This window comes from Mastigoproctus giganteus, chromosome 5, assembly GCF_048544385.1.
Source record: "Mastigoproctus giganteus isolate SK-2022 chromosome 5, ASM4854438v1, whole genome shotgun sequence".
Lineage (NCBI taxonomy): Eukaryota > Metazoa > Arthropoda > Arachnida > Uropygi > Thelyphonidae > Mastigoproctus > Mastigoproctus giganteus.
Window position 1 is genome coordinate 51,008,946 of NC_143579.1, and position 12,400 is coordinate 51,021,345.

The following is a 12,400-nucleotide window of genomic DNA, read 5'->3' on the forward strand; positions in this document are numbered from 1 at the left end:
TGAATGTCTGCCCTCATTTTGTAATGACAGATAAAAATCGATATAAGATTTTATATAGATTTATACAGCAACATAAATGTTAGGAGTGAGAAAAAAAAAGACACTTTGGTATTGTGAAACACTCCCAAAAATTGGGATTGCAGGATTTTGAGAAATATCAACACCCTAAAATCACATAATTAAAATGAGTTCATAAAATGTTTTACCATGCAGTTTCATATATTAGCTCATGCAAACCCAAAAATAAATAATTTTTGGGTATCACTTTTTTTTTCTTTTTTTTTTTAGTATGGGCAAGACAGAAAGAGAAAATAATTCTGGATACTGCAAGGTGAGGCCAAAATGACAGACTGACATGGAGATCAAGTGATCTCTATATTGGTCTGTCATGGTAATTCTGGATAATGATGAACCATGGGAGCTGGATGTTGACACAGAACACATAATATAGTGAGTTCATAGGTATATATACATTATAAAAAAAACCCAGCCTCAGTAGGTGCCGGTCCCAAGCCCGGATAAATGGTGAGGGTTGGTGTCAGGAAGGGCATCCGGCCGTAAAAACTATGCCAAAACAAAAGAAAATGATAGAATGACGGAAAATGGATGTGGAATGGCTAGGGCTTACTCCATAAGCAACGTGCAGTCACGTTGCCCAGAAACTGTATGAGAAAAGGGTCAGGGCTACCGAACAAAGGACAGGTTCGGTTAAAGAAGTTAGTCCAGCTTGAGAAGAAGAAGAGGATGAAAAGTGTTAGAATAGGAACACTGAACATCAGGACAATGAATGGAAAGAGTAGAGAGATTGTGGATTTGATGCAAAGAAGAAGAGTGAAGATCCTATGCCTACAAGAGACAAGGTGGAAGGGAAATAAAGCAAAAGAGCTCGGTGAAGGGTGCAAATTGTTCTTTAGGGGAGCGGATGAGAGAGGAAGAAATGGAGTAAGTATTGCAGTTGATAAGGAGTTAAAGGATGGAGTGTGTGAAGTTAACAGAAAGAGCGACAGGATTATGAATGTCAAACCGGAGGTGGGTGGACACTTGACCACAATAGTATGTGCGTATGCCCCGCAAGTAGGATGTGGGGAAGAAGAAAAGGATGGAAATTTTTGGATGGAAATGAATCAAGTGGTCATGGCAATACCTGAAAAAGAGAGATTGATTGTTGGGGGCAATTTAAATGGACATTTAGGAAGAAGCAAGAGAGAGAGGAAGGAAGAGTGTATGGACTGTGGGGTATTGGGGAAAGAAATGGAGAAGGGGAGAGGATAGTAGAACACGCAGTGGCATTCAACCTGGCAATAGTTAACACCTACTTTGAAAAGAAAGAAAGCCAGCTGATAACATACAAGAGTGGGGAAAGGATAAGCCAGATTGACTATATCATGTGCCGTAGGAGGCATCTAAAGGAAATGAGGAACAGCAAGGTGATAAACGGAAAAAGTGTCTACACAACATAGATTGCTTGTGGTCGATTGGAAGGTTGCAGCAGACAAAAGTAGGAAATATTCAAGACAGAGGGAGAAAAGGATAAAATGGTGGAGATTGAAAGAGGGTTTGAGGAAGGAGTCTAGGGAAAAGGTGCTAAAAGGAATAAAGTTACCAGAAGATGTGCAAGAGTGGTGGAAGTTAAATAGTTGTATCATAAAATAGATACAACTATTTAATGGAGAAGAGTAGTTGGGGAAAACATCAGGAAAGGGGGTGCCGGAGGGAAAGGAGGCTTGGTGGTGGAATGAGGACGTGCAATCTGTGATAAAACAAAAGAAGGAGATGAAGAAAAGATGGGATTTAACAGGTAGCCAGGAAGATAAAGAAGCATATAAATTAGCAAATAAGGAGGCGAAAAGGGCTGTGGCAATAGTAAAGGTGAAGGCAGTGGATAAGGCCTATGGGGAACTGGAAAGAAAAGAAGGGGATAGGAAGTTGATAAGAATAGCCAAAGCGAGAGACAAGGCATCAAAGGAATTCTCATCAATAAAACAGATAAAAGATGAGGGGGTGGTGATACAGGACCAAGAGATGGTTAAGGAAAGGTGGAAAGACTATTTTTAGAAGTTATTAAATGAGGAAAGCCCATGGGCATTATGCGAGGATGGTTGTTGTTATTTGGTTTTTAGGAGCATTAGCAACTAAGGCCATATTGCTCCAGGGATATGCGGTGGTCATTCCCTGACCTTTCCGCATCCTCCGTATTTGGTGGTCACGGGCTCGAACCCCGGTCTAATCAAGAAGCGTGTGCTACGCACTTCCACTCCTGCCCACCTAGCTACAGAGGCGCCACATGCGAGGAGAGAGAGATGAATGAAAGAGTAGTGGAAGGCATAAGCAGGAAAGAAGTGGAAAGTGCACTCAGAAAAATGAAGAGGGGGAAAGCAGTAGGTGGTGATCAGATACCAATAGAGGTATGGAGAAGTATGGGCAAAGAAGGGATTGATATCTTATGGGACCCTATGAAAAAACTGTGGCAGCAGGAGAGGATACCAGATGAGTGGAGGGAAAGTATACTTGTGCCAATCTATAAAGGAAAGGGTGATGTGCAGGAATGTGGGAACTACAGGGAAATAATGCCTCATTCGATGAAGATCTGGGAAAGAGTTGTGGAAGGAAGGATAAGGCAGGAGACGGAAATAGGAGAGGAACAGTTCGGTTTCATGCCAGGAAGAGGAACAACAGATGCGGTCTTTGCTTTAAGACAGGTGATGGAAAGGTACAGGGAGATGCAAGTAGAGTTGCACATGGTGTACATAGATAGAGTGCCCAGACAAGAGGTACAAAGGGTACTAGGAAAGTTTTGCAATATGACGCAACAATGAATCACAGGAAGCTGCTTGTTGCTGCATGTTGAGACATGTTCATACGTGCATAGTAGCCGCCGCGCCATGTCGATGGGCTCAGTTATTCATTAGTAGTGCGAGTGTAAAGTGCTTGCGATGGCATCGTGGTCACGAAATGAGATAAGGACAGTTTTGCGGTATAATTTCGTGCGTGGTTTAACCATAGACCAGTGCTTAGAAGAAATGACTCTTGCACTAGATGATGATTGTCCACATCGTACAACGATATTCAGGTGGTATAGAGAATTCCAAAGGGGAAATTTCACTCTGGAGGATTCGGAGAGGCCGAGAAAGACACAAACGTCAGTTACGGAGGAAAACGTTACTGCTGTGAGGAAAATGCTTGACGAAAACAGGCGATTGACCTACCAACAGATAGAGGATACTTTGGGTCTAAATGCACCAGCAATTCGTTCGATTCTGCAAGATCATTTGCACGTGAAGAAACTTTGTTCTCTCTGGGTGCCGCATCAACTGACTGAAGAGCAGATGACACGACGTGTGACTTGGTGCCGGGAGATGTTAAAAACGTTTGATAAGGGACAATCTCTGTATGTGAACAACATCGTGACAGGTGACGAGACTTGGCTGTACTATTACGATCTGCCGACCAAGGCTCAAAACAAAGTTTGGGTCTTTGATGATGACGACACACCCGTAATTGTCAGAAAATCCCGATCTGTAAAGAAGAAAATTATAGCTGTATTTTTCAAATCGAGTGGAATTGTGGAACGTGTCGTTTTGGACACGCAGAAGACAGTCACAGCTAAGTGGTATACTGAACAATGCCTGCCTAAAGTCATTGGATCTATGAAGAACCTGCGGCCAAAGTCAAGAATGGACACCTGGTACCTCCATCACGATAATGCTGCAGCTCACCGCGCCAAAGCCTGCACCGAATATTTGACCACGACAGGACTGAAACTTCTCGAGCACCCTCCCTACAGTCCAGACCTTGCTCCCTGCGACTTTGCACTGTTCCCGCATGTGAAAATGAAGCTAAAAGGGAGGTGGTTTTCCAGTGATGAGGACCTTCTACGGGCTTGGGACAACGAGTGTGCTTTACTCCCTAGTGAAACTTGGCAGAACTGGTTTAAAGATTGGTTTCGGAGGATGGGGAGGTGTATTGAATGTAGAGGAAATTAATTTGAAAAAACTAAATAAACAAAGCTGTATTGCAAAACTTTCCTAGTACCCTTTGTATGGAGATGCACGAGGGAGAAGGGTGCATCAGAAAAGTACGTAAGGCTTGTGAAGGAAATGTATGAGGGAGCGGTGACTCAGGTTAAGAGTAGTGTAGGTATAACTGAGGGGTTCTCTGTAGTAGTTGGACTGCACCAGGGATCAACTCTTAGCCCATATCTGTTTGATCTGGTAATGGATGTGTTGGTGAGAGATGTGAAGAGTAGAGTACCATGGAGTATGCTGTTCGCGGACGATATCGTACTGTGCAAACCATCCCAAGGAAAGGTAGAGAAGAAATTGGAGGAATGGGGGAAAGCACTGGAAGAGAGAGGCATGAGGATAAGTAGAACAAAGACAGAATATATGGCATTGAATGGAGAAGATGAGAGTTCTATAAATCTGCAGGAGGAAAAGTTACCATTAGTTTCGAAATTTAAGTATCTGGGATCGAACATTTCGACGGATGGAGGATTCAGAAATACAGCATAGAATGCAATGTGGATGGCTGAACTGGAGAAAGATGAGTGGGGTGCTGTGTGATAAGAAAGTAAATTGCAGAAATGAAGGGAAGAGTGTATAAAACTGTGGTTAGACCTGCATTGATGTATGGTGCTGAGACATGGGCAATTAAAAGGGCCCAGGAGAAGATGGAAGTGGCAGAGATGAGGATGCTAAGATGGATGTGTAGTGTGATGAGGAAGGATAGGATAAGAAATTATTACATCAGAGGTACGGTTAAGGTGAGACCTCTGAGTTAAAAATGCAGGAATATAGGTTGAGGTGGCTTGGACATGTGGAACGAAGAAGTGAGGAGTATGTGGGGAAGAGGTGTGAAAAGTTGGAGGTGATAGGGAATAGGAAGGGGGGGGGGAGACGTAAGCTGAGATGGAAGGACAAGGTGGCAGAGGATTTACAAGAGAGAGGATGAAGGAGAGAGGAAGCCCAGGATAGGGAGGAATGGAGGAAAAGAATTAAGGATGGAAATGCCGACCCCATATAAACGTGAGAAGAAGGCGAAGATAAAGAAGAAGATATACATTATAGAAAAAGGGGGGGTAGAGAATATTGAAAGGGAAGTTAATACGTTGATGAAGTGAAGGGTGATTTATGACAGTAGCCAATAGTTATTCTAGTAGTAGCATTTGATATTATCTTGTGCAAAATACAGAAGTTAAAGTCAGGAGGCATTCTATTTCAGATAATTTATAATAGAAATTATCTGAAGGTTCAACACACACAAAAATCACCATTTTCATGACCACCTCTGTTATAGCAGTGGGTGTACAGGTCACTATAGTAACAAAAATCAGTCCTGTACTGATTTACAACATTACAACTTGCTTCAGAGGGGTACAGTCACTTCTACAGCATAGCAATTTATCTTGATAAGAAAATAATTATGCAGATACAAAAAAATGGCATTAATACAATTTTATTTAGTGAAATGAATGTGCCTCTGTGTAGGAAACCTTGTCTGCTGGCATAAATAAACAATTTAATTTTGCATTCATGAAGTCTAGCATTAAGTTTTGTTAACATCATAGAATACTCTTCACAGTAATGTAATGGAAAGAATTTTTTTAAAGTCTCTTTCCTAACAAAATCTTTGTTTGATTATGAAAGACTGGAAAGACCTTTCTATTCTTTCCACATTTGAGAGTAACATAAAAAGCACTTGAGTCACTAATCTCTAAACATTCAGTTCTACATTCAGTTGCACATGGAAGACTGCTACACAAATTGGAGCAGAGTGACATTGGAGGCAAATTGCTGCTATGGATAAAGGGGTGGTGAGGGGGAGAAGACAGAAAGTGGTAATCAATGGACACTGCTCATCGTGGACTAATGTTATTAGTGGAGTCCCTCAGGGCTCAGTGTTGGGTCCATTATTGTTTTCTGTATTTATAAATGATATTGATGATGGTATATCAAGCTTAATGTCCAAGTTTGCAGATGATACAAAGGTTGGCAGGGTTGTCAAGGACACTACTGACACTATGCTGCTGCAACAGGATCTGGAAAGGTTGAGCAGATGGGCTGAGAGGTGGCAAATGAAGTTTAACATTGACAAATGTAAAGTACTACACATGGGAAAAAGCAACCCCAGAGCAACGTATCAACTCTGTGGTACTACACTGACAGTGGTAGAGAATGAAAGGGACTTGGGGGTGATCGTGCAGGCAGATATGAAGTTCTCTGAGCAGTGCAGACGGGCTGCAAGAGTAGCTCATGGAGTATTGTCAATGATATACAGGAATTTTTCCAGCAGGGATAAGGAGGTGATTATTCCATTGTATAAGGCAATGGTCAGGCCACACCTAGAGTACTGTATACAGGTCTGGAGGCCTCATTTCAAGAAGGATGTAGAGCTGCTGGAACGAGTACAGAGAAGGGCAACAAGATTAGTGAATGGAACAAAGGGGTGCTCTTACGAAGAAAGGCTTAAGTTTTGCAAATTACAGTGTCTGGAGACTAGGCACCAGCGAGGTGATCTGATAGAGGTGTATAAAGCCTTGAATGGTTTGAGCATGCTCAATGCTGATGGGATTCTTCCTCTAGCTCAGAAAAATCACCTGAGAGGGCATAAATTCAAATTGAGGAAAGACAGATGTAGGATAGACGTGCGGAAATTTGCCTTTAGCCAGCGGGTGGTTGGTTGGTGGAACAGACTGCCATCCCTTGTGGTGGAGGTTGATAGCCTAAATAAGTTTAAGGCTCAGCTGGACAGGTATTTTGAACGAACAGAGGGGTGAAGTGGAAGTGGGTTTTTTTTTTTTTTTTGGCTGATGCTGCATAAGCTTGCTTTCTTGCATCAAATGCCTCTACTAATGCTAAAAATGCTAATGCTACATGTTGCAATAAAAAATAATAAAAGAAAGAAAGAAAAAAATAAGATTACTTTAATGTGTCCTTCAAACACAGATGATCAAGTTTTCAAAATTATAGCAAAATAAAATAACAGTAATCTATAAAAAATTATTCTTCAGAATTATCCACAGTTAATCTTTGCTATCAAGATCAACTGATTGAAAATGTATAAATTTTTACTGTTAATTTACTAATATTTACAAATAACCTAATATGCAAAATAGTATTACTATGAATTCCTTTAAATTACTGCATAACACATAACAAATGCAATGAATGGTAATACAGACTACAATCTGGCAGGTGAGAATGAGATGAAGAATAAATATGGAGATGAAGCAATAATAATATAGATAAATGAGATAGTTAATTTTTAGTGAATTTTTGTGACAGAGACCAAGGAATTTGAAAAATAAATGTAGTTCATCTAGAATAATGAATCTGTATTTTTTTCTTAAATTCAAAATTCAATTTAATTATTATCTTGCACTTTTAGTACATTTATATTATAATAAATGTGCTTTCCAACCAACATTTCAAGTGAGGAACAGAAATTACTTACCATCTTTTACCCTGTTATTGGTGTCATCTAATTCTTTGGTCAAGCTGGTTTTATTTTCTTCTGCTATTTTCAACTCCAATTTCAGTTTACTAACCTCTTCTAAGGCAATATCTCTTTCTTTTCTTGTTTCCATAATTTGATTGTTGATATCTTTAAGATCTTTTTCATGAGCTGTACTAAAGAAACATAGATGAAAACAATTACTAGAATTTAAATGATATCACTGCAACACTTTTAAATAAAATATGGAGGGAAAATAAGTTTACCAATCCTCACAACCAACATGTTCATCACAAAGTATTGATATAACATTCAATAAATAAGACAATGTTACATTCAATTGGTAATCATCTGTATACTGTATCATACCAGACAATCACCAGTTGGATGTAATGTTGTCTTATTTATTCACACCTCCAACTGATCAGAATGGAAGCCATTTCTATTTGACTATATATTCACCAGCTACTCATCCACAATGCGACATTCACAATTTCATTTTAGAAGAGGGTGCTCAAGAACTATACCAGACATAGTTGTAATCAACTATGTCTGGTATAGTTCTATGTTCTTGCAAACCTTTTTTAATGGCAGAAATTAATTAAATAATAAATATCCTTCGCTGGATTGTTGCTTATAATTCAGTTCATAAGACCTGGTTGTGATTTCAATGGCAACGACCAAAGAAGCTCCCGCCCTAAATCAAAAGCAAACACTCCTCAAAAAGTCCAGTTCTCATCAAAAAGGGTTATACATAATGACCAATACTGGCACTTAGTGGTAGTATTCACCAATATTTTAATGATACATATAAGTATCATTAAAATATTGGTGAATACATACACCAAAAAATACATATAAGTTCAAAATTATATCAAATGCACTGATATGTAATAACAACAGTAATGTGACTTAATGACTGTGAACATATACTTCCCAGCCAGATAAAGGTATGTGATCCAAAACGTGATGTACTACTTAGGATAGAGCCTTTTGTAGAAAATTTTTAAATACTGAAAATTCCATCAAGAGTTTTCAGACTCAATATCAACTAAGGGAGCATTATCAACTAAGGCCATATTTTGCTCCGGGGATGTGCGGTGGTCATTCCCTGACCTTTCCGCATCCTCCATATTTGGTGGTCACGGGCTCTAACCCCGGTTTAATCAAGAAGCGTGTGCTACATGCACTGCTGCTCCTGCCCACCTGGCTATGGAGGCACCAGGCAAGCTAAAGCTGACTATCAGAAGTCTTTAGCAAAGGATGCAAAAAAAAGCAGCAAAGACTTATTTACTTACGTAAATTCAAAAAGGAAGGGGATGAATCATATTGGCCCACTTGATATCAATGGTTTAAGTATTGTTGATCATGCTCAGGTTGCTGACAAACTGAAAATGTACTCTGCATCTACATTCACACGAGGAATTCTTTGGGGAAGGGATGCTGGACTTTCATAAAACCAAAAGGGAGCTAAATGATTTTGATAACTGAGAGGAAAGCGGAAAAGATATTGCCTTAATGTAATTAGATTAAGGCAATAGCAAAGGAGGTAAGCAAACCCATAACCATAATAAGGTGAATCTTCGACTTGAGGGGAGGTTCCTGTGGACTGCGGATGTGCAAATGTATTCCCAATTCACAAAGGCAGGGACCAAAGAATGACATGAGTGATTACAGACCTGTTAGCTTAAATTCTCTTCCAGGGAAAATAATGGAGTTACTATTTAAAAAAGTAATGCAGGACAATTTAGACAGGAGTGTAGTTATACTGCTGTCACAGCATGGATTTGTTAAGGGGTAATCTTGTTAGACCAATCTGACTGGATACTATGATGCCGTAACAAAAGGAGCTTGGATGCAAAAAATAATTTTGATATCCTAAATTTCGATATCAAGAAAGCTTTTGATACTGTTGCATATAAAAGACTGCTATACAAATTGAAGCAAATGTGACATTAAAGGTATATTGCTGCTATGGATAAAGGGTTGGTTGAGTGGGAGAACACAGAGAATGGTTATTAATGGACACTGAACTTTGTGGACTAATGTTATTAATGGAGTTCCCCCAGTGTTTAGTGCTGGGGCTCGTTGATATATCAGATTTAATGTCTAAGTTTGCAGGTGATACAAAGGTTGGCAGAATGGTAAATGACAATAATCAAGGTATGCTACTGCAATAAAAACAAGAAAAAAAATTAAGCAGTAGGCTGAGGAATGGCAGTTGAAGTTTAACATTTAGAAATGCAAGGTACTGAATATCTGTAGCAGTAACCTCAGATTAACATACCAAATGTGTGGTACTACACTGAGAGTAGCGTAAAATGAAAAAAAAAAAAAAAAAAAAAAAAAAATGACCTGGGTAATTGTGCAATCAGATATGAATTTTTTTATCAGTGCAGACAGGCTGCCTGGAGAGCTCATGGGATTTTTGTTAATGATATATAGGAACTTTGCTAGCAGGGATAAAGGGTGATTATCCCATTATAAAAAACAATGGTCAGGCCACATATTGAGTACTGCATACAGGTCTGGAGGCATCATTTTATGAAGGATGTAGATCTGCTGGAATGGGTATAGAGAAGGGCAACAAGATTGGTGAAGGGAACAAAAGGATGGTCTTACTAAGAAAGGTTTCAATTCTGATCCCATAGGCACTTGAGAGATGATGTGGTTGAGGTGTTTAAGGCTTTGAATAGATCGAGTAAGCTCAATGCCGATGGCATTCTTCCTCTTTCTCAGACTACAAACACATGAGGGGACATAAATTTAAATTAAAAAAAGATGGCTGCAGGATAGATACACAGAAGTTTTCCTTCGGCTAATGGGTGACTGCTTGTTGGAACAAACTTCCATCTGTTGCTGTGGAAGTGGCTAATTTGAATACTGAATAAATCCAATTATGAACTAGAAAAATTATTGGAGGGGATGGATAGATGATGTGGGAGGGGTTTTTCTCCCTATAAAGAACATTACTGTTTACAGTTTTTTCATAGGGCATTAAATAAACCTCAAATTTCAGAGAAGCATATTCATAATATTTTATATATTTAAAATATTATAAATACAGAAGAATACAGAATTTTCTGTATTCTTCTTGTGAGTCACATATTTTATGTGACTCACAAGAAGTGACTCACAAGTGAGTCACTTCTCTTTTATGTGACTCACAAGTCACATTTTATGTGACTCACAAGAAGAATACAGAAAATTCTGTATTCTTCTTGTGAGTCACATAAAATTCTTCTTATAAATATATACTTGCTATTTTCTTGGATTTCAAGGGGGCTTTCAACTCCCTTTGGTGGGAGAGCTCCCTCGCATGGGATCAAAAATCCCACGAGCTGTCCAGGCAGCCTGTCTGTACTGATAGAAAAATTCATATTATAAATAAATTCGATATAATTCATATTATAAATACAGAAGAACTACAGAGGAATCTGTGTTTTAAACCCAACTGCAAAGCTTTTTAGTGGGATACTGAAAACTAAACTAGAGAAAGAAATAAGGATTTCAGAGGAGCAGTGTGGATTTACAGCTGGATGGTCCTGTATTGACCATTTATTCATGGTCAAGCAGATTCTGGAAAAATGCCAAGCTATGGACAGGATATAGGATTAGTGTTTTATTGACTTGGAAAAAGTTTATGGCAGTGGCCCAAGAAAGATGCTGTGGAGTGCAATGGAAAAAATATCAATACAACAACCACTGATCAACATAATCAGAAAAAGATACAAAAATAATACTTGCTGCATTAAAATTGAGTCAAAAATATAAAGGAAATTCAAAACATCAAAAGGCTTGCTACAGGGGTGCTGTTTATCCCCCACATTATTCAAGTTGTACTTGGAAGTGTCTCTGGAGGCTTGGCCAAAAGATGCAGGCCAATGGGATTATGTGTGGCCCAAAAACATCTACTATTCAAACCTTTTGTTTGCAGATGATCAGGTACTGACTATATGTGCAGAAAGTTATTAGAACAATATAGAGAATGGGGTTTGGCAATAAATTTTAATAAGAAGGAATATAGGAATTCAACAGGGGACATTTTGAGTGTAAATGGAACAGAGATAAAAAATGTCAAGCAGTTTAAATATCTCGGAGCTATTGTGCAGATGGATGGTTCATCTGAAGATGAAATTACAAGGAGAATGAAGGAAGAAAGGTCTTGGGAATGTTGAATCCAATATTATGGAGCAATAACATTCTCCCAAAAACCAAACAATTACTATATAATGCAATTTTTCAGAGTACCTTACTATATGGATCTGAGATTTGGACTATAAAGAAAAGGCAAAGGAAGAAATTAATAGCTGTCGAGAAGGATTTTTGGTGATCAGCCTGAAGATCTAAACTAGAAATAGTTAGGAATGAAGACAAAAAAAAAAAGCAACACACGCTCAAATAAACATCGACAAATTAGAACAAAAAAAAAAAAAAAAAAGATTAGAACGGTATGGACATGCTATGAGAATGGAGAATGGAGATTACCTAAAAAAGCAATGGAATGGACACCCCCTCCCAGAAGGAAAAGGAGAGGAATGCTTTGAAGCACATGGATGGAGGGAGTGAAGGCGGCTATGGAAAAGAGCAAATTGAAGAATGGAGACTGGGAGGACAAAAAAGCGTGTAGGAACAAAATTAAATTATTAAAAAAATTTTTAAAAAGTTAGGTCAAGGATGTTAATACAACAGAGAAATCCAAGAAGAAGACATATATAAAATTAGAACTCACACTGCATTTTTCAGTTCCTCCTGAAGTTTTACAATTTCCACTTGTGCTCCTTCTAGGGCAATATGATGCTTTTCTGCAGCTGCAGCAAGCTGTTTGGCTTCAACCACTTTACTCTTGGTGTCAGTCAATTCTTTCTGCAGTTCCTGAATCTTTTCATTAAGTAACTTTTTTTCATGTTTTGATAAGGAGTCTGCCTAAACAAAAAAAGTAAACTGT

General features: G+C 38.8%; 1 protein-coding gene across 2 annotated transcripts in view; it reads right to left on the minus strand.

The window, feature by feature from the left end:
- LOC150085385 (uncharacterized) overlaps window positions 1-12,400 on the minus strand; it is a 237,836-nt gene that overhangs the window by 180,797 nt on the left and 44,639 nt on the right. For both annotated transcript variants that reach the window (XM_090373192.1, XM_090373193.1), the window contains 2 exons: window positions 12,185-12,378; window positions 7,453-7,628 (listed from right to left, as the gene is read on the minus strand). In XM_090373192.1, the coding sequence (XP_090229318.1) occupies window positions 7,453-7,628; window positions 12,185-12,378 (370 nt within the window). The remainder of the gene's footprint in view (window positions 1-7,452; window positions 7,629-12,184; window positions 12,379-12,400) is intronic.